This window comes from Mustela nigripes, chromosome 2 (genome assembly GCF_022355385.1).
Source record: "Mustela nigripes isolate SB6536 chromosome 2, MUSNIG.SB6536, whole genome shotgun sequence".
NCBI classification, from domain to species: domain Eukaryota; kingdom Metazoa; phylum Chordata; class Mammalia; order Carnivora; family Mustelidae; genus Mustela; species Mustela nigripes.
In genome coordinates, this window is record NC_081558.1 from 110,636,109 (window position 1) to 110,660,646 (window position 24,538).

Below are 24,538 nucleotides of genomic sequence, written 5' to 3' on the forward strand. Positions count from 1 at the left end.
TCTCATTTGCTGTTCATCTGTCATGTCTCTCAGGATGGTATGCTGTATTAACCCCTTCCCTAGCTCTCTATGAGTCAGACCTCTCTGACTGCCCCTGACATTGCCACTCATGATAACAGTTATACCTGGCTTACTTTTGAAGGTTAAGTATTGTCATCTGGCCTCTGTTTAGGGAGTCTATTGTCCCCAATGCTATCAAAAAGACCCTACTTTGTCCTAACATCTCCTACCAGTGGCCTTGGCCTATGGAGGACAGCCCACCATTGAGCTTCTTCTTCTTCTTTTTTAAGATTTTATTTATTTATTTGACAGACAGAGACACAGTGAGAGAGACAACACAGGCAGGGGGAGTGCGAGAGCGAGAAGCAGGCTTCCTGCTCAGGAAGCCCACTGTGGAGCTCTATCCCAGGACCCTGGGATCACCTGAGCCAAAGACAGACACTTCATGACTGAGCCACCCAGGCGCCCTGTCATTAGATTCTTAATACTGGAGCTCCACTCATTAGCACATCCCTTGTCACTTTGGACAAGAACACTGAATCCTAAGAACAGAGGAGGCTAGTAGCTTTCTGACCTTATGCAGTATAGCCCAGTCAAGTGTCTGATTTCTTCCCACAGTGCTTAACACTGCATGGCATTTCTACTTAGTGTGGGTTCCTGCTTTCTCCAAGTTTCCAAAGGACAAACAACTACTATCACCTGAACTCTTTGGCAGGATATTAAACCCCACATCACAGGTTTTTCTCTCTTTTCCATCCAGTGCAGTACCATATATGCTCTTCCGCTTGGTCAATCAGTTTGTGTTACCCAGTTCCGCAGCTCCTTCAGCGTACAGACTTTTCCCACCACTAGCTGGCCCTGCGTTTCTTTGACCTCAATATAGCTCTGGTGGTTGGTAGTGAAGAGTAGGGTAGACTGTTGAGCAGTAAGGGGAGATACGTGTTGTGTTACAAGGCAGAAACTTCTGCATCATCAAGCTTATACATATATCCACAAGAGAAAAGCATCAGTCTTTAACAGGGAAGAATGGGCTACTTAAAGAAATATGGAAACTTAAGATTTTCAAATGCATCAACCCAGATGACCCTATTTCAAGTCTCAGCTTTTTCCAATGACTTTGACCTTGGTGTCATAAGCTTTGTTAAGAGAGAAATGAATAAACATGTAAAATTAACAATACCATGTTGAGCTTATACCAAACAAAATTTATAGTCACTCATTTGGAGAAGACCCAGATCACCCTTATGGGCTAGGGAAAATGTCTGCAGCAGAGATAACATTTTAAAAAGGTCAGATTTCAGTAAGATTTAAGAAAAATTCAGAATTGATGTAAGACATAGATAAAGATAAAAAGGGAGTCTTCAAATTTGCCTGGAGCCCACAGGGCATGTATCATGGTGAGGTTAAACATTATTATCAATCTTTTCATTTTTATTGAGCGTCTGCACCAGATTTCTGGGCAGAGTTCTGGGATTAGAAAAAGACCATTAGCTGTATGCCCGGTGCTCCCTCTCACCAATGGCCCATCAGTAATACAGGTATAAGCCAAATGCGTTCAAAAGGGCAAAGACGGCGCCATCAGACGTCTCTCCCTTTAAAGCACAGTTTGCCACGCGACGAGGACCCCGGAGGCAGAGGACAGGATTATCAGGGTTGCCCTCTCCTGGCGAGGGACCCAATCCACCCTCCCCATTCCCAGTCTTTCTTTGGGGTGAAGGAGGTTGTTAGCCGAACTGTGTCGCCGAAGAAAATCTGGAAGACGCCCCAGGGCTACCAATGAACTCTGCCCCCCGGGGACAGCGGGACCGCAAGAGGAGCACGCCTCTCCCGCCCCCGACAGAGGGGGACAGCCGCAGGCCCTTCCCCGCCCACGTTCGCTGAGCACGCCGGGTCCCGCGTCCCGGCGGCTCCTCCGCGTCGGTCACGTTCAGAGTTCCCTGGTCCCGCGGCCTCCAGTCGGGGGGATGCGCGAGAACAGCTGGAACTTTGTTTATCCCTCCTAAGTCCTTCTCGCTCCAGTCTAGGTGTCCCTAAAGCCCGTCTCACCCGTGCACAGAACACGGCGCTCGCGCCCGTGGCTCCGCGCCCCGGGAGCGCGCGCCACGGGCCGGAAGTGACGCGCTCGGTGCCCGCGTCTTCCCGCCCTGCCCTTCGCCCGCTTCTCGGTGGCGGGAACCGGGGAGACCGTGCTCACTGCAGCGAATGTAAGTGTCACCCGGTGTGGCGGCTCGGGGCTTCCTAGGCCTGAGAGTCTCACCCTTGGGAACGGAGCTAAGACTTGGCGACCACCCCCACCTTTCTCTGTCCCTGAAGCTCTGCGAACGAGCCGGCGGCGTCCAGTCTCGGGAGACGAGAGGCTGAAAGGCCCAGGCAGTGCCCGGGAGGCCGGGGAGCTGGGCATAACGGGTGATCAGCCGGAGGACTTGTGAGGGTAGCCTTCGCTCTCCTCAGCTCCTGCGCCCTCCATGCCCCTGCGGTGTCTCCCCACTCCGCACTCGTTCGCGAAAATGGTAGCTCCGTGCAGCATCCTTCAGAGCCCTGTTTTGGGCGGTAGCACTCTTCAAGTAATCACTGCATCCTGTGGCAGGGATGAGGGATCCAACAACGTTAAAAAGCTTGGCTGTTTACAACTGTTAGCCATTCATTTATTGAGTATCCAAATCCAAGCACGAAAGTGTGTGTGCCCAGGGGTATGCTGCTTCTGTGTGTGTGTGTGTGTGTGTGTGTGTGTGTGTGTATTTTAAATAAAGTGGAGTCTAATTGACATACAAATAAGCTTCAGGTGTACAACAGTTATTAGACGCTTGCGAAATTATTTCGTGTATACCCTATGCTGTACATTATATACTGTGACTTATTTATTTAGAACTGGAAGTTTGTACTTCTTAACTCCCTTCCTCCTTTTTGCCCCGTCTCTTCTGACAGCCACCAGTTTGTTCTATGTATCTATGAGTCTGGGTTTTTGTCTGCTTTGTTTTTTAGGTTACACGTGTAAGTGAAATCATGCAGTGTTTGTCTTTCTGACTTGTCTATTTCATTAGTATAATACCTGCAAGGTCCATGCATGTTGCCACAAATGGCAAGATTTCTTTTTCTTTTTTTTTTTTTTTTACGGCTTTACATGTATCACATCGTTATCCATTCATCCATTGATGAACACTTAGATTGTTTCCATAACTTGCCTTTTGTAGTGTTGCATTGAACATAGGGGTGCATATGTCTTTTTGAATTAATGATTTTAGGTTTGGTTTTGTTCTTTTTTCTGAATAGATAGCCAGTAGTGGAACTGCTGGATCATATGGTAACTCTTTTTAGTATTTTGAGGAAACTCCATATTGAGGAAATTGTTGAGCATAGTGCCTGCACCTTTTTACATTCCAACCAGCAGTGCATGAGGGCTTTCACAATTCTTTTATTTAACTTTTATTTATTGATTTAATCTTTTATTAAAGATAAAAGATTACTGAGTGGGCCTTTACCTCCTTTTATAGCGCGGGAAGTTGAGTCTTATAAATGGTAATTCAGTCACCAGATGATATGTAACATCTATTGTGTACCAGTTCCTGCTCTTGCCACTGGGGAAAGGCAGTGAAAAAAGTAGAATTGCCATAGATGCTGGGGATTTTCAGGCAAGCTAATGATACTTTTCTGTCCCTAAAACAGCCTTCTGCTGCCTGGAAGAAAGTTTACATGAGTGTTTTTTTGTTTTTGTTTTTAGATTTTTTTTTTTTTTTTAATTTATTTGGTCGAGAGGGAGACAGCTAGAGAGGGAACACAAGCAGTGGGAGTGGGACAGGCAGAAGCAGGCTACTCTGAGCAGGGAGCCAGATGCAGGGCTTAGATCCTGGAACCCTGGGATCATGTCCTGAGCTAAGGCAGATGCTTAAGGACTGAGCCACCCAGACGGCCCTGCTTGAGTGTTAATAGTATTATCTTTTGGGTGAGATTTTGTATGCCTTTTTAAAAACAACTCATACTTTTTCTCTTTGTTTTGAATTCTTCTGATGAGCATGTTACTAACAAAAGAGCTGTTTTCATTTTAACAGAACAATCCCCAGCCCAACCCTCCCCCCCGAACAGGTTCTGAAGGTAGTCATTGGCTCTATTAGTAAAACAGGCCCTTGAGTGGAGCTCTTGGTCCAGAAAAAGAAATGGAAGTTCTCATCTGTGGTCTCAGCACTCCTCATTGCTTAGTCCATTCCAGGGTCTGAGCTAGAGCTAGGTCCATGACTGGAATGGAAGAGACTGTAGAAGCCCACTAACAGTTTGGTCACTAATGACATCATATTTGTCAAAAAGTGTAGAACTCTTAAAAAATTTTCAGTCATAAGATTTATCTTTGATCTGTAGCTCTCACAATAAATAGATTCTAAGTTCCTTAAGCACTTTGGCCTCTTTAATTGTCCATTTAGCTCTCAGTACAAAACATTTAGAGGATGCTAGGTCATGAGGTGATGACCTTTATTTGGTAAGTAATTGTTGGAATATTTTGCACAAGTTTAAATGTGCTAGATGTGCTTTCTTGCTATACTTTCTCGTAATAATTTCAAAAGAACTTTTCCTTTTCTGTCTTGATTCTGGTCAGGGTGAAGTAATCATGCAGGCTTTTCTAAAAGGCACATCTGTTAGTACTAAACCACCACTGAAGGATCGAGGAGTAGCTGCCACAGCTGGAAGCAGTGGAGAGAACAAGAAAACCAAACCTGTCCCATGGGTGGAAAAATAGTAAGAATGCTTGTATTTTTCTTGACATAGTTAGTAAATTACTTCTCTAACCAGTTTTAGTCACTTTTTTTGTTGCTGTTACTTAAGAGGAGGATGATTTACTTTGTTTAGATGTCCTTGGAAATCACCCGAAAATGTTAAGTCCTAAAACCTTGTAACTAAAAGTACCATCAAATGATCTAGCTTAATTATTTTAAGATTTTATTTATTTATTTCACAGACAGAGATCACAAGTAGGCAGAGAGGCAGGCAGAGAGAGAGGAGGAAGCAGGCTCCCTGCTGAGCAGAGAGCCAGATGCAGGGCTGGGTCCCAGGACCCTGGGATCATAACCTGAGCTGAAGGCAGAGGATTTAACCCACTGAGACACCCAGGCGCCCCTAAGCTGAATTCTCTTTTTTTTTTTTTTTTTTAAAGATTTTATTTATTTATTTGACAGAGAGAGGTCACAAGCAGGCAGAGAGAGAGAGAGAGAGAGAGGAGGAAGCAGGCTCCCTGCTGAGCAGAGAGCCGGATGCGGTACTCGATCCCAGGACCCTGAGATCATGACCTGAGCCGAAGGCAGCGGCTTAACCCACTGAGCCACCCAGGCGCCCCAATTATTTTAAAGATGAACAAAGGTCTTTCCTATAACTCAGGTCTATGGCTTTACGGATTAAGATATAGCAAGAGAAAACAGAATTTAGAATTGGCCATAAGCTCTTGGTCAGGAGTTCAACATAAATCCAAATAATCTGTTACCTCTTTCCTTACAGATAAGTGGAAGTTGATGAGTTTTGTTTATACATTTCTGGCAAAAACACTTGAAGTGGCTAATTAAATTTCAGTCTGCTAAGTGATAATATGACAAGTAGTTGTAACCCCTGGTGTTGCCTCAATTATCAGAAGTTTGTGGCTTACGTACAGGTCAAATAAGACCCTCATGTGTTTTGTTTGGCACAAAAAATGATTTTTAAAATATGAAATTTCACATAAAAATCTAGATTTTTAATTAAAAAAATTATACAAAGGGGAAAAAAGTCTAGATTTTTCAGCTTCTCAAGAGATTAGGCAGAACTAGTGCAGGTTAAACAGTTAAATGGATCTGAGTACTGCTTCTCATTCTGGAAAGGTCGTATGTTCCTCAGTTTACCATAGTTCCTTCTGTTTTCTCTTGCCTTATACTCTGCCTTCTTTTACTCTCATTTTCTCCCTGGCCCCTGCAGGTATTTGAATCTGAAACCCTACTTTATAACTTATGCTGGTTTCCCTAGAAAACATTATCTGACCTAAAATTCCTACCTGGCATTGATTTGATTGATTAGAAATGTATAAATCAAAGAAGAGCTTCCGACTAGCTAAGTAAGCACAATACCTAATCTTAGGATTAGGAGTGTAACTTTGTTCCAGCTTCTCTTAAAATCACCAGCTTAATGCTGTAAGATGAAAATTGTATGTTATTATTCTTCATCTTGGTTAAACTTGTTACTTAGTTAGCCCTCAAACAAGTCAGTAGGTAGGCATTTTTTGTGCAGTTAGGTAATGGATGAAATTGGTATTAATCAATTAACTGTATTAACCAAAATAGTTGCCTATCCTGAAGTTATTAAATGGCTCTTCCTTTTCAGCTTAAGTGCATGATCTTGTCAAAATACAGTACTTTCTAGGCAAGTGTTCACTTTAAATTTTTCACCAGTTGACATCTGTGGTGCAATAAAATCTTTTTGCTTAATTTTTGTAAGTATTATAGATGCAAATTGCATTTATAAAGGGAAAAATGACTTCACTACTTCAGTATTACCTTAAGGTAAATATAAATGGTGTTTCCACCTGCTTCCAGTTATGAAAGTTTCTTAATTTATTACCAATATATGAGAATTATCTTGATGTTTTGGTAAAAGGAACACTTAAAACATTTCTGTGGCTACTATAATATGCTAAATAATCTCTGGGCTTTTTTCCAGTCGCCCAAAATGTGTGGATGAAGTTGCTTTCCAGGAAGAAGTGGTTGCAGTGCTGAAAAAGTCTTTAGAAGGAGCTGATGTGAGTAGCAGATGATGTTTCATGTCATTGGGAGATTTAAGTTTTAATTTACTCATTCTTTTCCTTCCTTTGATAATCAAATGCCTGCCTCCCCCTTAAATACTAGCTGTATATACAGTAGGCCTTTGATAACTATTTGTACAGCAATAATGAGTTCAATAATTATTTACTGAAGAATTATTTACTTAGGGCATTGTTATGTAGTACTTAAGTAGAGACCATTGAACAATACATACAGGGTTTCTTTTCTCGTGAACTTTGATTTTTGGCGGGGAGAAGCAGAATACATGTGGAAGCCCAATAAATAAGAAAATAATAGATAATAATATGTGTTATAAAGAAGAGTCAGATTCTTTGAAAGTATAATTGCTCACCTAATGTTAAATTTCATTTGAACTACAATACAAAAAAATGAGTATTTAATTCTGCTTATAGCATTGTGTCTTCTACTGTCCAAATGTGGCATAAAACAAACTCTTGAATGACTTGCATTGTAGAAGAGTTAGAGACAAGATAACCCTAACAGAAGAATTAGGAGCTTAAAATTGTATATGATGAATTGCTTTAAGAGCTCAATGAAAGAAGGGGAAAAGTTGCAGATAAAAGTAAGGTGTGGTTTTTGCTTTATTCCCAAGGAAGATTTGCTTCCTTCCTTTTAACCTGGCTACTTTGAATTAGAGGTTCTTTGGGCTTTTGCTGCCATTATTCACTTCCTGGAATTACACTATAATAGTACATATTTTGAAAGAAGTTATATTTATTAAACTATTTAAAATCCTTTTTTGGGGTGCCTGGGCAGCTCAGTCCGTTAAATGGCTGCCTTCAGCTCGGGTCATGATCCTAGGGTTCTGGGATTGAGCCCTGCTTTGGGCTCCCTGCTCAGTGGAGAGCCTGCTTCTCCCTCTCTCTTCCTGCCACTCTGCCTACTTGTGCGCACACGCTCTCTCTCTTTCTCTCTGTCAAATAAATAAATAAAATCTTAAAAAAAATATATAAAATCTTTTTTGGGGGCCGCCGGGGTGGCTTGGTCAGTTAGGCAGCTGCCTTCAGCTCAAGTCATGATCCAAGGGTCCTGGGATCGAGCCCCGAATCGGGCTCCCTCCTCAGCAGAGAGCCTGCTTCTCCCTTTCCTTCTGCCTGCCTCTCTGCCTACTTGTGATCTCTCTCTCTGTCAAATAAATAAATAAATATTTTTAAAAAAATAAGTTAATAAAATCTTTTTCTTCGCCAATTTTTGTTTTGATTTGATCCAAATATCTTTACGTTTTAATTTTATAATATACGATTTAATTGTATAATAATAATTACACAGATTGCAGGACAAGATGTATTTTAATTGGTAGTATTCTGAACCCTTGAGGCAAATGTAGTGGTATTATGACCCTGTTCTTGACTATGCATACCATCTATCTTACAAGGCTGAATTAAGAACTTTCTCTTTTAAAACACTTTTTAAATATTTTATGTTTCTTTTCAGGCCTAGTTTTGTAAAACTTGAAGGTGAACTAATTTTTTAAACTCTACAGAGTACAGAAAAATAATTTATTCTTTCATTTCCTTTAGTGTATGTGCTGCTGAAGTGAGCACTCTTTCATTTACATTAAAAGATTTTAAGGTAGAATTACAATAGATAATTTTAAGAACTAGTATTCACATACAGTTCTTGAGTGTACCATATATATCACTGTTATATAATGTGAGCTTTAATAATTTTACCATGTTTTAAAGAATTTAAGTTATCATATGTGATAGTTATATGGATGAATTATTACAAATATTGAGGTATGCATGAATCAAAATAATAGTTAAAGACGAAGAAGCCTAGGAATTTTTTTTAATATAATTGGCATACCCAAACTGACTAGCCCAAAGCTACCAGAAGGAAGGAAATAATAAAGATTAGAATGGAAATAAACGAAATAGAGACTAAGAAGAAACAATAGAAAAGATCAGTGAAACCAAGAGCTGCTTCTTTGAGGCTCCTGGGTGGCTCAGTCTGTTAAGCGTCTGCCTTCAGTTCAGATCATGATCCTAGGATCAAGCCCCACATCAGACACCTGGCTCAGCAGGGAGCCTGCTTCTCCTTCTCCCCACCTCCCTGCTCATCCTCTCTCTCGCTCTCTTTCTCTCTCTCTCTCTCAAATAAAATCTTGAAACCTAGATGGTTCTTTGCAAAGATAAACAAAATTGATAGACCTTTAACCAGATTCATCAAGATAAAGAAAGGACTCAAAATCAGAAATGAAGGAAGAGAAATAGCAAATGACACCACAGAAATACAAAGAATTATAAGAGAATATTATGGAAAAGTATATACCAACAAACTGGACAACCTAGAAGAAATGGATAAATTTCTAGAAACATACTATCTTCCAAAACTGAATCAGAAAGAAATAGAAAATTTGAATAGACTGATTATTAGTAATAAAATTGAATCGATAATCAAAAACTCCGAGCAGCCAAAAGCCAAGGACCAGGCGGCTTCACAGGTGAACTCAACTGAATATTTAAAGAAGAGTTAATACTTATTCTTCTAAAGCTATTCCAAAAAATAGAAGAGGAAGGAAACTTCCAAATTTGTTCCATAAGGCCAACATTACCCCGATACCAAAACCAGTCAAAAAACTTAGGAGGTTCTTTGGTGTTTGTTTTTAAGTAGTGAAACTCGTAGCCTATATCTTAAGCTGTATGCTATGTAGTAGCATAATATAATAGTCTTCAATTAATATATTTATCTGTGCATTGGTTTATTTATTGGGCACATGTTGAGTACTACACAAGATGCTGAGAATACAATTGCGAATAGAACAAATAAGGTTCTTGACCTTAAGCTTATCATCTAGTGAAGTAGACAGGTATTTTGTAACTAAACCAACACTAAATAAAGAACAATAATTGCAAATTAATGTATATAAATACATAATTGCAAGTTTTTAAGTGCAAAAAAGATTGACAAGAGAGTAACAGAGAAGTTCCACTTCAGACTGGGTGGTCAGGGAAGGCTTCTGACTTGTAATGCAGTAGAAGCTGGGGAAGCAGAAAAAAACCAGTCAGACCCTAGCTCCTGGGGGACTGCAAAGTGCTTAGCTGGAGTTCATTGCATTTGGAGCCTGGAAAGGTGAGCAGATCATGGATGTCCATAAGGACAGGTTGTTTTTTGTTTGTCTGGTTTGGTTTTTCTGGGTGGAGTGTGAAACCAGTGAATAGTCTTAAGTAGCAAGCAGGGTGGCATCTAATTTAAGGTGAGGAGTGGATGGGAAGCTCGGGGGTTAGGCAAGAATGGAAGCAAATAAACTGTTGCCTAGTTTCCTTTGTGCAGTGATTGATTTATGTGAAAGGACATACTGAAGAGTACAGTTTTATGACAGAGCTCAGTAGAATTTAGTACATTCATCAGTCCGTACCACAGATTAGTTGCCTGCTTGATAGGAGCCAAGCTAGTGAGATTTGAGGTATAAAAGAAGATAATTAGTGATTTACTCTTACCCTTTCTTCCTGTTTAATTCTCCCTGATATATGTGGGCTTCCCTACAGGGTATATAATCATGGAATAGAGTCCTTCCAGGCACTTAGTAAACTCTTTTTTTCCCCCCCCTACTCTTGGAACATCAGCTCATCCAGAGCCCTGAGAAGTCTGTTTCATTCCTTTTCCCTCTGTATTAGCCAAGCTGAAGTTCTCCTTTGGTCTGTTTCCCCCTTGAAGCAATGGACATCTTTATAAAATAGAAAATCTTGCTCAATCCTGAGCAGAGGGGTGAGATAGGGAACAGATAGAAGCGTGAGATTCCCTTCAGAAAAAAAGGGGTTTTGAGGTGCCTGGCTGGCTTAGTCGATGGAGCTTTGCACTCATGATCTCAGGGTTGTGAGTTCAAGCCCCACGATGGGTGTAGAGATTACTTAAAAATGCAATCTTTAAAAAAGAAGAAAGACAGGTTTCTAATTTGTACTGAAAACTTGACCTAGGTATATTGGGTATAGAACAGTCATAAATATTGCTTCAGCTTAAGATGTTAGACAGACATTTTTGGGGGGAAAGTATAGTATTATGTGAAAAAGCAGGATTCACAACTGCTAATAGTGTGATACTGGTTATATTAAGAAATATTTGTAATCAGATATGTGCCCTATTAGAGGAGTTGTTGCACTGTTCCATAGAGATTTTCAGTCATCACTTTCATCTGTTTGTACCAGAATACAATTTTTAAAAAGTAAAACTTAACTTCTGCAGCTCCCTAATCTCTTGTTTTATGGGCCACCTGGAACTGGAAAAACATCCACTATTTTGGCAGCAGCTAGGGAGCTTTTTGGGTAAGTTGAAATCTCTCTTTTTTTAAAAGACTTGACACCAAAAATCTCTGCTTCTTTAACTTCTTTGACTAAACTTCTTTAAAAGTTTGTATTTGGTTTCTCTGTAAGGTGATTATTTCTGTATTTTTTATTAATTCAGTGGGCCCATTTCCAGTTTTCCTCCCCTCCAGTAAATAAGCTTGCTTACATCTTTTGTAATCTTCATTCTAGACCTTATTAAAATGTTTGAATGTACTACAACATAGGAAGCCTCATGATTTTTTTCATCACTTTAACTTTTTCAGTTTGATTTCGGACCCCAAAGACCTGGTCTTTAGTCATGCCAGTACTTTCATCACTCCCTGAATGGCTGTGTTCACATTTGTATCTTTGTGTGATAGGATCTGCTGTGCCCCATGCTAATGACCCCACACCACTCCTTCTAGAGTTCTTTCTTGCTCTGGCCTTTCCAGGCCCTGCCTCAAGTGGCTAGGCCAGCTCCTTGCCCTCAAGTATCTTGAGTGTTAGCAGAGTATGTAGTGGTTGATGCAGAATTCCAGGTATTCTGTGAGCCACTTTCTTAGATTCTTTTTCCAGGATTGACTGTCTTGCCTTACCAATGTAGAGGAGACTTTCACATATATATGTATGTATGTATGTGTGTGTGTGTGTTTGTGTGTGTGTGTGTATTTATATGATATATATCAGCCCAGATATGTATCAGCCCAGGTATTATATCTCTAAAACATGCACCAATAGCAAAGTCTATCTTGATCACTTCTTGGCCTTTTGACTAAGATCAAGTGTACCAAAGACTATCTTGAATTTATCCAGAACTTCGGTATTGGGCATATGGTCAAAGGATACATCTGAAATCCTACATGTGAAAATAATCAGATGCCTCTGAAACCACCAAATATTTGCAGATAATTAGTTCTATTGAAATGTAAACAAAGAAAAAAAGGAAAGTGCTGTGAACCTAATACTTTATTTTTTTGAGAGCAATTTTTATTTTTGAGGGAAATTATAAAAGAGCTTTTTTGATTATTCCACAACTCAGAAACAACCTGAATCCGTTTTAGTAATGTAGTCATAATAAAACCCAAGTAGTTTGTTAATAGTGCTTTGAGAGAAGGTCGGTCCAAATTAGATAATTATTAAAATACTCTTTTAAAAATAATGTTTGTCCTTATAGAACTAAATTGTGAATTCCACATTTCATAGTATATGTGGTTTTTAAAATGGAGAATATATGCACAGAGCTTTATGATTGTGCCCATAAAAAAATGCTTAGGAGGATAGCATGGTGTTTAGGAAAACTAAAGACAAAACTAAGTCCCAACTCTTGTTTTTTTAACTAAAAAATAAATCTGTGTATAATAAAGTAGAGGGAAGTTTTAAAAATGAAGACTTGAGAAGGTATGCCGGTTATTTTAATTTTGATTTCTCAGATAGCCTAATGGTGAGCTACTTTTAATAATTGTTTTTTAAAAACTCACTTAAAAAAAAACCTGTTTATGTTTTAATCCAGTAATAGTCCTTATAGCAAGCTACCTAATGGAAACAATTGAAAATAAGCTCTATTACAGCATTATTTAAAATTGTACCATATTTAAAACTATTTAAAATATCTAACAATAGAGTGTTAAATTAAGAAAATGATGGTACAGTCATAGGATAGAATGTGATATTGTTACTAAAATGGTAACTGCAGTGGGTCTGATAATGTGGCAAAATGTTCATGATATAATCTGAAGTGGAAAATTGATTTAAAGTTTTATGAATTCGTGATACCATCTACCTGTTTTTTAAACTTAATGGAAAAAAACCCTGCATGTCTCTACAAAATAAAAAATACAAGTGATTGCATGCTTTCTGTCTAGTGTTTACTAGGTAGTTTTAAATTACTACAGAATGCAATTGTTAAAATGTGGTTCAAATCTCAGTTATTCATTTGCTCTATTATTTTTCATATTTGTTTCATTTTGACATAGGCCTGAACTTTTTAGATTAAGAGTTCTTGAGTTAAATGCATCTGATGAACGTGGAATACAAGTAGTTAGAGAAAAAGTGAAGAATTTTGCTCAATTAACTGTGTCAGGAAGTCGTTCAGAGTAAGTAAAGCTCACTTTTCCTTCTTCATACCATGTCATTGCATTTGTTTAAAATACATGCTTCTACCAAATGTCCAACTCCTTTTTGTTTTTTTTAAGATTATATTTATTTATTTGACAGAGATCACAAGTAGGTAGAGAAACAGACAGAGAGAGGAGGGAAGCAGGCTCGCCACAGAGCAGAGATCTCGATGTGGGGCTCAATCCCAGGACCCTGGGATCATGACCTGAGCTTAAGGCAGAGGCCTTAACCCACTGAGCCACCCAGGCACCCCTGTCCAACTCCTTTTTTATCTTGGAGCATATGGGTTTTTTATTCTATTTTTTTAGTAATCTGTACAAGCAACATGGGACTCAAACTTACAACCCCAAGATTAAGAATTTCATGCTCTACTGAGCCAGCCAGGCACCCTTTATCTAAATTATTAAAACTCAGAAATGACCTTTCCATTATAATACCTAATTTTAAATTGTTTAGGTGTCAAGGGTTTTGAACTTACGTTTTTGTCTAAGGAGTATTTATTAATCAAATTTGGTAGTTTGGTGGTATGCTGCTAGCAGAAAATCCTGATTTTTGTTAGTGTGTTATTAAAAAAAAGTTCTGTTAGATATCTTAAGCTTCAGTATATACTTCCTAATTAAGGTGACCATGTAAGTTATTGAACTGACTGGGACAATTTTAGATTAAAAGAGGAAGTATTATTAATAATTTAAATAGGACTGCCCTGAGTTAAACAGGGATGTTCAGTTGGCTACTTAAAATCCTTGTGGAACCTGGCTATATTTAAATTCTTATTGGAGCACACTTTAGAATTTGTAGAAGGTAAATGACTGATTTTTCATTATCTACCTTGGATTGACAATGCATATATATCCTGTATTTGATAAGGAACTTCCATCAAGAGTATATAGAACTCATCCATTTTAATAATCAAGAGAAAATACAATTTAAAAGGCAAAGAAATTAAGTAGACATTATACCAAAGAAGATACAGTGGTCCCCCTTTAGCTATGATTTTAGTCAGTTTCCATGGTTTCAGTTGCCTACACTCAGATGAAGGCCAGAGCAAATGATTCACCTTCTGACATAATCATCAGGTCATTAATAGTAGACTAACATCACGGTGCCTATGTCATACCTCACTTTGTCTCATCACAAAGGCATTTTACCATCTCACATCACAAGAAGTGGGGAGTATAGTCCAATAAGATATTCTAAGAGACCACAGTTGTATAACTTTTATTATACTATATTGTTAAAATTGTTCTTTCATTATTACTGTTGTTAATCTCTTACTGTGCCTGATTTATAAACTGAACTTTTTCATAGGTATGTGTGTATAAGGAAAACATGGCATATATATTTATATACTGTTCGATACCATCCAGGGCTTCAGGCATCTGCTGGGGTCTTGGAACACATTTCCTGTGGAATGTGTTCTATACAAAAGGCTCATAAAGCTCCATTAGCCATGGAGTAATGCATATCAAAACCGTGATGAGATACAACTTTATGCATACTAGGATGGCTCTTAGCAAAAAGAGAACATCCTGGCAAGAATGTTGAGAAATTGGAACCCTTATACTTCGCTGGTTGGAATGTAAAATGGTACAGACATTTTGAAAATAGTTTGGCAGGTCCTCTAAAAGTTAAACATAGCCTAGGTGTATACCCACAAGAAATGAAACCGTAGGTCTACTCAAAACATGTTAAAAAATGTTCATTGCAGTGTTAGACATAGTAGTCAAAACATGTAAACCACCCAACTATCCATCAAACTATGAATGAATGAATAAAATGTGGTATACCCCTTTGCCATATTATTTAGCAATGAAAAGGAATGAAGTAATGATATACTACCACACAGATGAACCTTGAAAGCATGTGAAAGAAGTGAAAGAAGCCAATCACAAAAGACAACTTATTAATCCATTTATATGCAGAGGCAGATCTGTGGAAACAGAATGTAGAGATCCATGATTGCCTACAGCTGGGAGAATTGGAAGGCATGATGGGCATGGGGTTTCTTTTTGGGACTGAGAGTGTTCTAAAATTAGATTTTGGTGATGATCTATGAATTATAACTCTTGTTTCTCTGAATCAGTGGGAAGCCATGTCCTCCTTTTAAGATTGTGATTCTGGATGAGGCAGATTCTATGACCTCAGCTGCTCAGGCAGCTTTACGACGTACCATGGAGAAGGAGTCTAAAACCACGAGATTCTGTCTCATCTGTAACTATGTCAGTCGGTATGTATATTGCCCTAAAGATAGATGCTGGGCAGCCTTGTTTTGATAACCTTAATTAGGGAGAGGAAGAAATGGATAATGGAAATAATGTTTCAAGACTAGTAATTTCTCCTCCATCGAATCTTGATTTGTTGATAAAAATGAGTTCATTGACAAAAATGGGGAAAATCTTCTTTAGACACTGACTTTTTTTTCCTTAATATCTTACAGAATAATTGAACCTCTGACGTCTAGATGTTCTAAATTCCGATTCAAACCACTGTCAGATAAAATTCAACAGCAGCGATTACTAGACATTGCTGATAAAGAACATGTCAAAATTAGCAATGAGGTAATTACTACAAATATTGTAATTACAAATTCCTTTGATGAATTCATAATAGGTCCTGAAAGTATCACATGTGATAATTTAATTTCTGATGCCTTCAGGCAAAGTTAAGCTAAAAGGGCAACATTTGGAATGTCTAGGAATTATAGGTTAAGCCTTATTATCAGTATTTCAGAGAGCCAGAACTAGGGGATACTTCATATACATAATGCAAATTCTCCAATAACAAATCTCTGCACAGTGGTGAGATTTTAGTGTCCTAGCTGTTTCCTTAAGGAGTGAATTTGGTGATGAAATTTTGGTACAGAAAGAGGATATGTAGGCCTTACTCATTTTAACAGAATTTTACCATAATTTGAATCGTTTTTGCTTTTTGTATTCCAGAAAATAGGATTAGAAATATGGAACATTTGTCTTTGCAAATTTCTTTTGAAGGCAAGAGATCTCTAGCCTTTCACTGGACTGATGGTGTCTCCGTGAATTCTGCCATCATAGGACTGATTAACATTCCCTTAAAACTGAAAATAATTCTCCCACTAGCTCTAGGCTAAAGCTGTTTTTCCACTTTTATTAAAGTCAAAAAGTCTAACTTGACCATCGTAGGTTAAAAATAAACTTTTCTTTTCAGGGAATAGCTTATCTTGTTAAAGTGTCAGAAGGAGATTTAAGAAAAGCCATTACATTTCTTCAAAGCGCTACCCGATTAACGGGTGGAAAGGAGATCACAGAGAAGGTGATTACAGACATTGCTGGGGTAAGAGCACAAGATACTCTAAAATTTTTGGTTGGGCTTGGGACTCGGAAAATTTTCAACTAACAAAATGTATTCAGAATGCTGATGTGCATTCAGGCAGCTTTAACAAAATACCATAGGCTGAGTGGCTTATAAACAAGTATCCCAGTTCTGGAGGCTGGGCAGTCCAAGATCAAGATACCTGTATGGAGTATCTGGTGAGGACTAACTTCTTAGTACATAGACTCCTAGTTCAGACTCAACTGCGACCTTTAAAGGGCACTAATCCCATTCATGGGGGTTCTGTTCTCCCTATCCAACCAACTTCCCAAAGTTCTCAGTAGGGATTTTTAACATGAATCTTGAGGGCATTTAGTTTATAGCATGTGCCAAGTACTATGCTACAAACAGTGTAATAAGGAAATAACCTGGAAGCATTGCAACACTTCAGGAATATGACAGTTAAGATTTAATGGATACTCCTGTTCTTACAATCGGACCAAAGATCATATATGAAGGGGCAGTATTCCATATAGAGAAATCGCTTATGTCAGGGTTCAGCTCTACTACTAGTAGGATCCCTACTACTTTTTTTTTCAAGACTTAGTTCCTAAGATATTTTTCATACCATCATGAAATTGATAGCATTAGTTCCCTTTACCTTTTGGGTATTATGGGCTTTCTAAAAGCAATCTCTTAGAGCCATCTTTACTAGGAAAGGGGCACTTCCCTTAATTCCCTTTTTAAGCTAGTAAACAAGAGGTTAGCCATTGCTAAGGAAGTTAGAACCACTTGGGTGCGAACCATCGGCCACAATTTTTAGCTGCTCAACCACTGACTAGATTAGCTAAAGAAAATGCTATATACATCACAGAGACATTAATTTCTTTTTTTTAAAGACTTTATTTGCCAGAGACAGAGGGAGAGAGAGCGAGCACAGGCAGACAAAGAGGCAGGCAGAGGCAGAGGGAAAAGCAGGTTCCCTGATGTGGGACTCGATCCTAGGACCCCGGGATCACGACCCGAGCCGAAGGCAGCTGCTTAACCAACTGAGCCACCCAGGCGTCCCAGAGACATTAATTTCTTAAAACCAAAATGCCTCACTATTCCATGATAGTGACTAAAGATGGTCTGAATCAGGATTAAAAGGGTACAGCTACCTGGAGAGCTTATTTCAATAGCTTCCTGGAGCTCAGGACAGGAGCATGAGACTATTCCAAAGTTTTCATCCTTTGCCTTCTCAAAACTAGGTAATACCAGCGGAGACAATTGATGGAATATTTGCTGCATGTCAGAGTGGCTCATTTGACAAACTAGAAGCTGTGGTAAAAGTAAGTCACTTTACTGGTTAACTTTGAGGAAGGGAAAAAGAGTAAATGAGCATACCAAATTCAACTCTCTTACAGGACTTAATTGATGAGGGTCATGCAGCAACTCAGCTTGTAAATCAATTTCATGATGTGGTGGTAGAAAATGATAACCTTTCTGATAAACAGAAATCCATTATCACAGAAAAACTTGCCGTAAGTAGAGACTTCTGCACATCTCCGCAAAATGTGTTAAATACAACCCAAAGGGAAATTTTCCTAACTTTTTAAATTTTCTTACAGGAAGTAGACAAATGCTTAGCAGATGGTGCTGATGAACATCTACAATTGATCAGCCTCTGTGCGACAGTGATGCAGCAGTTAACTCAGAATTGCTGAAGTGATCATTTTTGTAAGATTTCAGTTTGATCTGATAAAAATAAAAATGACCAAAGCACCTTTAAAGTGAATATACAATTTATTTAACATTCAAACTTCATTAAGACATGTGCAATATGGCAATTTTACTGGGGGTTTAACCCTACCTAGGATATGATTTGCTTGCTGGGGCTTAGCAACAGGGTCCAGTTCACACTTAAGCACTAATTAAATACTTTATTGAATAAATACAATACCAAACAAAATGCATTCAAATGCTTTCTAAAAAAAAAAATCAATTTTAAAGGCCTTCCTATTCAGGCTAATGACAAAACACAATAAAGGCAAATATGCTAGTTTAACATAATTGGCTGATTTTATACAGCACTTATATCTTTTAGTCCACAAGTATATTATTAAATGATAGAGAACATCTAATACAACCATTTCTACAGAACTAGGAAATAAATTTCTAAGAAAGAAAGATTTTACAGACCCCATCTTTTATACCCAACCCCAACAGTCTAACTCTAAAGAGGATAAAGCCAATGCTTTATCTCACAAGAGCTCACGACTAACGTCGCTTTGCTATCAAAATCTGTATTTCTGATCCGTTATGAGCATTGAGACAAGATTCAAATATTCCCAAAGAAAGAAGCACAATGCACGTTGTGATCGCCTATTCAGCAACAGCGAGCACTGCATTCAAAACTATCTCATCCCAGGAATTAAATAAGGTCAGCCACATTCATTGGCATTTCCTCCACTGTAGTATTGTAGAAAGTCTCAATGTCACGAAGAATCCTCTTGTCTTCTTCAGTAACAAAGTTTATAGCCACACCTTTCCTCCCAAATCGACCCCCTCTGCCAATTCTGTGTGAGAAAAAGAAATCAGAGCAGTTAGAATGTTACTTCTCACATATGGATGAACTATTGAACATGATGATCCACTTGTTAACCATCAGCTGCGGTTTACTTAGTAAGGGTTATAGTTCGTGCTTCTAATTGGAGCGCACTAGCTGCTAATCAATATCTAGAGAAAAAAATCTTCCTTTGCAGTTAGTGCCAAAAGGATTCAAGGCTTGTCTGGCTGCAAAATGAGATTTTTATCAGGTGTCTTGAGCATTACTTTTAAAGCAGATGACAGTATTGTGTTTGGGGTAGTGAAATTAAAGCCCATACCAAAGTGGGCCAGCCAAGAGCAGATGTCAGCCTGGGACAGATGTAAACACCAGGGATAAAACAAAAAGAACAGTTATGTAATCCATTTCGACGCACCTCTGGAACTGTAAACTGTAAATACAAATGCTGCAAGGTTAACTATGGTCTAAAACTTACTTTTTCCAGTGGGAAAACAAGTATTTGGTATGGTAACCCAAACTTATCACTGCTTTTTTGCTCAGTTTCACACGTTGTAACTCAAAATTACTCAAAACGTGTTTACCTCCAAAACAGCCTTCTACCTTCCTGATAGAAACCAGACAACACAAACCACCTAACATACATACAAAAATGCCTTGGCTGGAGCAACTTAAAAATATCAAATAATCAGGACAAAAGAAAAACAAATATAAATACCGACTCGCTCTTTATTCAAACAGTGTGCTGTTTCGCTTATGATTCCACGTCCTAAATTACGTCAACGCCGTTTCTGAGCGCCATCTCGTCATCAACTGCTGCTATCGACTCCTGTATTTTTTAAAAAGTCTTTTTTTACATCATATAACAAAGTACAGTTCAATTTACTTAGGGATAAAGCCACTATAACTAAACCAGGGACTGCTCAAATTGCTACCAGACAACACCAAGAAAATCCCAACTACAGAGGAAATCACCAAGAAAGCACATGGACACAAGAACTTCACTAAAAACTCAAAAGTAAGCTAAGACCAACAGATCTAAACAACCTGATCTGTATGTAGTTAAGTCCACAATTTGGGCAACATTTACGAGTGTTTTCCCACTGCAGATGACCAATCTTCCCAAATACCATTTTAGTTCTACCTTACCTAGTTAGTAAGTCTTTTTGCTTCCCTGATACGAAGTTACCTTTCAAACAAATCAGTCCACAGAAAAACCACACACGAATTCATTTTACCAATATAGTAACAGCCAAAATGCCACCTACTCACCTGTGAATATAGTTTTCACGATTGGTAGGTAGATCATAGTTTATAACCAATGACACTTGTTGCACATCAATCCCACGAGCCTGAAACACAATGGTATGGTGTTCAAATTCTAATTTAAACTAAAGAGCTATGTAATGTAGGCCACAAAATAGTAGTGAACTATATCTTTAGTGGTATAGCCCACTGTGGAGTGTGGTCTTTTCTTTACTCTCCCAAAGAGCCCAAGCTGGTAAAGGTTATCAAAAAACCTTCCCCCAAAAACAAACTTTTGGTAGGCTGAAAAGAATAGTAAGAGACTTACCAACAAGTCAGTAGTGATCAAAACACGGCTTGACCCTGATCTGAATTCCCTCATGATAACATCTCTTTCCTTCTGGTCCATGTCACCATGCTGCAAATGAACAAACCTTAAATCAAGAATCACCAGCCAAATCAACTATTTTGATTTTTGCTGACATGTATGAGACCAAGCGTCCCTGGCTGCTACAGGGGTATAGCAGACAGGTATAGTAAAGAAACAACTTTATTTTGAGCAGGGGGAACGACAACACAGCACTTAACAGCTATATTGTAGTCTAAATCCTGCTTTAATGAAAATACAATTATCACTACCAGAACACCTCTTACCAGAGCAGAAACTGTGAAGTCCCTGGCATGCATTTTCTCAGTGAGCCAGTCCACCTTGCGCCTTGTATTGAGAAAAATAACAGCCTGAGTAATCGTCAGTGTCTCGTACAAGTCACAAAGAGTATCCAACTTCCATTCCTACAATTTTTCAAAGTTAACAGTTATTAAAATCTAGCTTCCAACCCATGTAAATTAGAAATTCATTCTGTTAAGGCCTATCCCAAGACATATTGCACCAAATCTTAAGACTAAGGACACTGGACATTAAGAAAGAGGTCCACCCCAGTCTTTACAATCTAGTGCAGTTACTTTTCTTCTTGTGTGTACTCTGCTAGCATTATTACAAAAACTAAGGCAATCCTAGTTTCTGCAATTTTAGCACAGTGCTTATACAAGAAGGTTAAAAAATAAACTACATGTTAATGTTTAGTAATTAGATAAATTACCTCTCTTTCAACATTAATGTAGAACTGTTTGATTCCTTCAAGGGTCAATTCTTCCTTTTTCACCAGAATTCGAATTGGATCTCTCATAAATTTTTTGGTCACTTCCAATACATCAGTTGGCATTGTGGCAGAAAGCAACACAACCTTTAAAAAAGCAAGGATTATATTGTCACACAAAGAGCACAACTTTAAAAATACTCACAGTTTGAGACCCAGTGTTTTTGCCTTGCTATGAAATCAGGTAGTTATTATGCACCAACTGCTTTAAGCAGGGGTAGGAAAAATACATCAGGTGTACTGTATGTAACCTTCATTAAACCTAAGCCCCCAACCTACTTATAGGACCAGAGTAAAATTAAAGCTCACCTGAATACTTGTATTTAATTTTTGGAAAATCTCATAGATTTGATCCTTAAACCCTCGGCTCAACATTTCATCTGCTTCATCCAAAACAAACATTTTGATCCATTTTGGAGCTGACAAAGAAAGTCATACATACTATCAGCTCTAGATGCGCAGGGACACTAAGTTTTCAATTTCTAGTAATACAAACAAATTATACTCTCAATGAACAATACTTACAAAGGTATCTTCTGTTTAACATATCAAATACTCTCCCTGGTGTACCAACAACAATGTGTGGTGCTTCAGCCTGCAGTTTTTGCATTTCGTTCCGAACATTGGTTCCACCAATGCAGGCATGACAAGTTGCTCCCATATAGTCGCCAAGGGCCAAAATTACCTTTTGGATCTAAAAGCCAAAACCCTTAATTATTATCCAGGAGAATTACAGGCTGTGACTAAACTTCCAAAGCATAATGGCAAATATCTGGTCTGCAAATAGCTTCTATGCATGCATGATATTTAACTGCTTCCAAGCTTAAAATACAGACTGATCTAACTGCTTCATAATAAAATTCCCTTTATCATGTCTCTTCCTTGTGCCTTGTCAGACTTGAGATCCTGTTGCCCCAGATACCAGCTAGGTTAATTGATTTTAGTTAAATCATTTCCTACACTGCTTTTCATTGTGTAGGAAAATAGGTGTAAGTAGTGGAACTCTGCAATTACATCTAAGACAACTTACTGATACTTTAGTTTTTCCCAAAGTACTGGACCTGATGTCCTCTTGACCTTAAAACCTAGTTTTATTAGCAAGGTTTTACTTCAAAGCCAATATAGCAGTGAGCTTTGAAAACATAGCATGCAACAGATGCATCACAAACTACTGAGACAGTCAAATGATAACATGTCACTGCAGTTTTCATGTTGCACAACTGCATTCAAACTTAAAAATGGGAACAGATCTAGTCCACCCTGAAAAGCTTTGGTTTCTCAAACCTGTTACACAACCCTGCAAACCATACCTGTACACCCAGTTCCTATTTTTAACTTTCAACAAAAACTCCCTGCATGCATGGACATTTAAAAGGAGGGCTCCTACTGACAGGACCAATTTATACTAAGTTTTAAATTCTTCACAGTTGTGAAACCTGAAACCTATGCAACACGCAAGCAGTTTTTTTGAACTACACTATCAATACCTGTTGAGCCAGTTCTCTGGTGGGGGCCAATACTAGTGCTTGGGTCTCCTTGAACTCAATCTCCAACTGTTGCAGGATGGAAATAGCAAATGTGGCTGTCTTGCCAGTACCTGACTGAGCTTGAGCAATCACATCATACCCTAAAAAAAGTAGGATACATATTTACCGATCCCACATCAAACCGCCACTTCTAGTTCACACCATGTATTCCGTATGGAACATTAATTATGCCCAAATAATCAAGTGATCAGCAATGAGTATTCTCTTCATTTCAGGTCAGTCCCGAAAGATGATTGCCATCATTTCACTTTAAGGAATACAAACAGGTGCTAGTCCCCCAGAAGTTATTTTCCCTTTTATGGTCCAGGTCTATGTAGAACAGTTAATTCATTCTTAACAAGTACTGACTAGTTCTTTTACCTTTAATACAAGGAATAATAGCTCTCTGTTGAATAGCTGAAGGCTTCTCAAAACCATAAGCATAGATGCCCCGAAGAAGAGACTCCTTTAAATTCATATCGTCAAAGTTATCAACAATCTCATTCCAGTTGCTCTGCAAATTACATATAAAAAAGACTGAATAAATGGGATGTACGAGCTCACCTTTCCAACGTTTCAAAATCAACACACATTCTTACCTCGATGACACCATCGGGGTCCATTCCCTCTGGGCCTCCATGTTCTCTGCTGACAAGAATACCGTAGTTAGAGAACATCCCTTTCCCCAGCCATCTTAACTACACACGAGAGGAGAGCCCTATTCTACAGCCGGTCTCATCTGGCCACTCTCCCCTGCACGTGCACACCCCAAGGCAGTAAAGGAAGCTGGCGGCGCAGGACACACTGTTCCCTGCGCGCCCGCCCGGAAGGCCGGCAACAGGGGACGCCCAGGAAAGGCCCCACGGACGCCGGCCCTCCCCCACCCCAGGCCCGAGCGCCAGGCGCTCCCGTCTCAGCAGCAGACCGTCTCGCGAGAGCTCCACGCGCTGAGCTCCGCCCCTTACACTGCGCAAGCCGGGGTGATTGACGCGGGCCGAGGCCTGGCGAGAGCTATGCCAACGGTTCGCGGGGATCCCGTTGCCGGCGCGGTCCCTTCCGCCTTGGGGCCTTGGCGAGCGGGCGTCGCTGACACCCTCCCCCCTTACCCCACCTAAAGTCGAGCACTGAAACTCGCGCCTTCGGCCGCCAATAAAGCTCCGGGCCCCGTTACACTGTCGACTGCGGACTGCGCCACCGCTTTAACTAAACGGGCTCCGTACGGGCAGGGGCAACGGCCAGGATTTCAAAGCGTCTTCGGGAGAAAAAAAAAAAAAAAAAGACACCCTCCAACCACCCCGTTTTCTACCCTAGCCTCCCCGCAATCCAGGCCCTACCCATCATGGAAGCTTCTCGAAGGGCACAGGGGTGCTAAACCCCAAGGAAACGCCTATGAACCCAGCGCTCCCTGCCTCCACGCCGTCCACTACCATCTCCGCTGCTGTCAGATGACCTCCACCACAAATAAGCACCGCCGAGAAGGCGCCATACCTGTTATAATCCGCGGAGCCACCAGACATGATCCGAAGAACCACTCAGCGCCCGACTGGAAAGACAGCGGTACCGCGCCACCCGTTTTTTATAGGCTCGCGGCCGGAACCCGTTTTCCGCG

General features: G+C 39.4%; 2 protein-coding genes and 4 non-coding genes across 8 annotated transcripts; 1 reads left to right on the forward strand and 5 right to left on the reverse strand.

Moving 5' to 3' along the window:
• The first annotated feature begins 2,098 nt into the window (after window positions 1-2,098).
• Window positions 2,099-18,228, forward strand: RFC4 (replication factor C subunit 4). The gene is made up of 11 exons (XM_059391322.1): window positions 2,099-2,204; window positions 4,586-4,725; window positions 6,667-6,745; window positions 10,974-11,053; window positions 13,027-13,146; window positions 15,252-15,395; window positions 15,606-15,726; window positions 16,352-16,477; window positions 17,707-17,787; window positions 17,863-17,979; window positions 18,067-18,228. Exons 2-11 carry the CDS (start codon window positions 4,598-4,600, stop codon window positions 18,160-18,162), a joined length of 1,092 nt encoding a protein of 363 aa, XP_059247305.1. The 5' UTR covers window positions 2,099-2,204; window positions 4,586-4,597; the 3' UTR covers window positions 18,163-18,228.
• On the reverse strand, window positions 18,223-24,525 carry EIF4A2 (eukaryotic translation initiation factor 4A2). 3 transcript variants are annotated; one of them, XR_009402467.1, is made up of 12 exons: window positions 24,418-24,521; window positions 23,529-23,577; window positions 23,311-23,443; window positions 22,891-23,030; window positions 21,929-22,097; window positions 21,713-21,822; window positions 21,347-21,490; window positions 20,901-21,038; window positions 20,575-20,664; window positions 20,274-20,353; window positions 19,720-19,830; window positions 18,925-19,014 (listed from the first exon to the last, which is right to left on the reverse strand). XR_009402467.1 is itself a non-coding variant. In XM_059391321.1 (11 exons), the coding sequence occupies exons 1-11, from the start codon at window positions 24,444-24,446 to the stop codon at window positions 18,870-18,872; spliced, it is 1,224 nt and encodes a 407-aa protein (XP_059247304.1). In that variant the 5' UTR covers window positions 24,447-24,525; the 3' UTR covers window positions 18,223-18,869. The 3 variants fall into 3 exon arrangements, 2 of the variants coding, with proteins under 2 accessions (XP_059247304.1, XP_059247303.1); XM_059391321.1 differs by lacking the exon at window positions 19,720-19,830 and having other exon boundaries at window positions 18,223-19,014; window positions 23,529-23,574; window positions 24,418-24,525; XM_059391320.1 differs by lacking the exon at window positions 19,720-19,830 and having other exon boundaries at window positions 18,223-19,014; window positions 24,418-24,520.
• On the reverse strand, window positions 20,407-20,548 carry LOC132012745 (small nucleolar RNA SNORA4). Its single transcript, XR_009402727.1, has one exon. It is a non-coding gene; the product is annotated as a small nucleolar RNA SNORA4 (small nucleolar RNA).
• On the reverse strand, window positions 20,730-20,861 carry LOC132012730 (small nucleolar RNA SNORA63). Its single transcript, XR_009402714.1, has one exon. It is a non-coding gene; the product is annotated as a small nucleolar RNA SNORA63 (small nucleolar RNA).
• LOC132012770 (small nucleolar RNA SNORA81) lies at window positions 21,126-21,301 on the reverse strand. The gene has a single exon (XR_009402748.1). It is a non-coding gene; the product is annotated as a small nucleolar RNA SNORA81 (small nucleolar RNA).
• Window positions 23,132-23,200, reverse strand: LOC132012775 (small nucleolar RNA SNORD2). Its single transcript, XR_009402752.1, has one exon. It is a non-coding gene; the product is annotated as a small nucleolar RNA SNORD2 (small nucleolar RNA).
• Window positions 24,526-24,538: the final 13 nt, after the last annotated feature.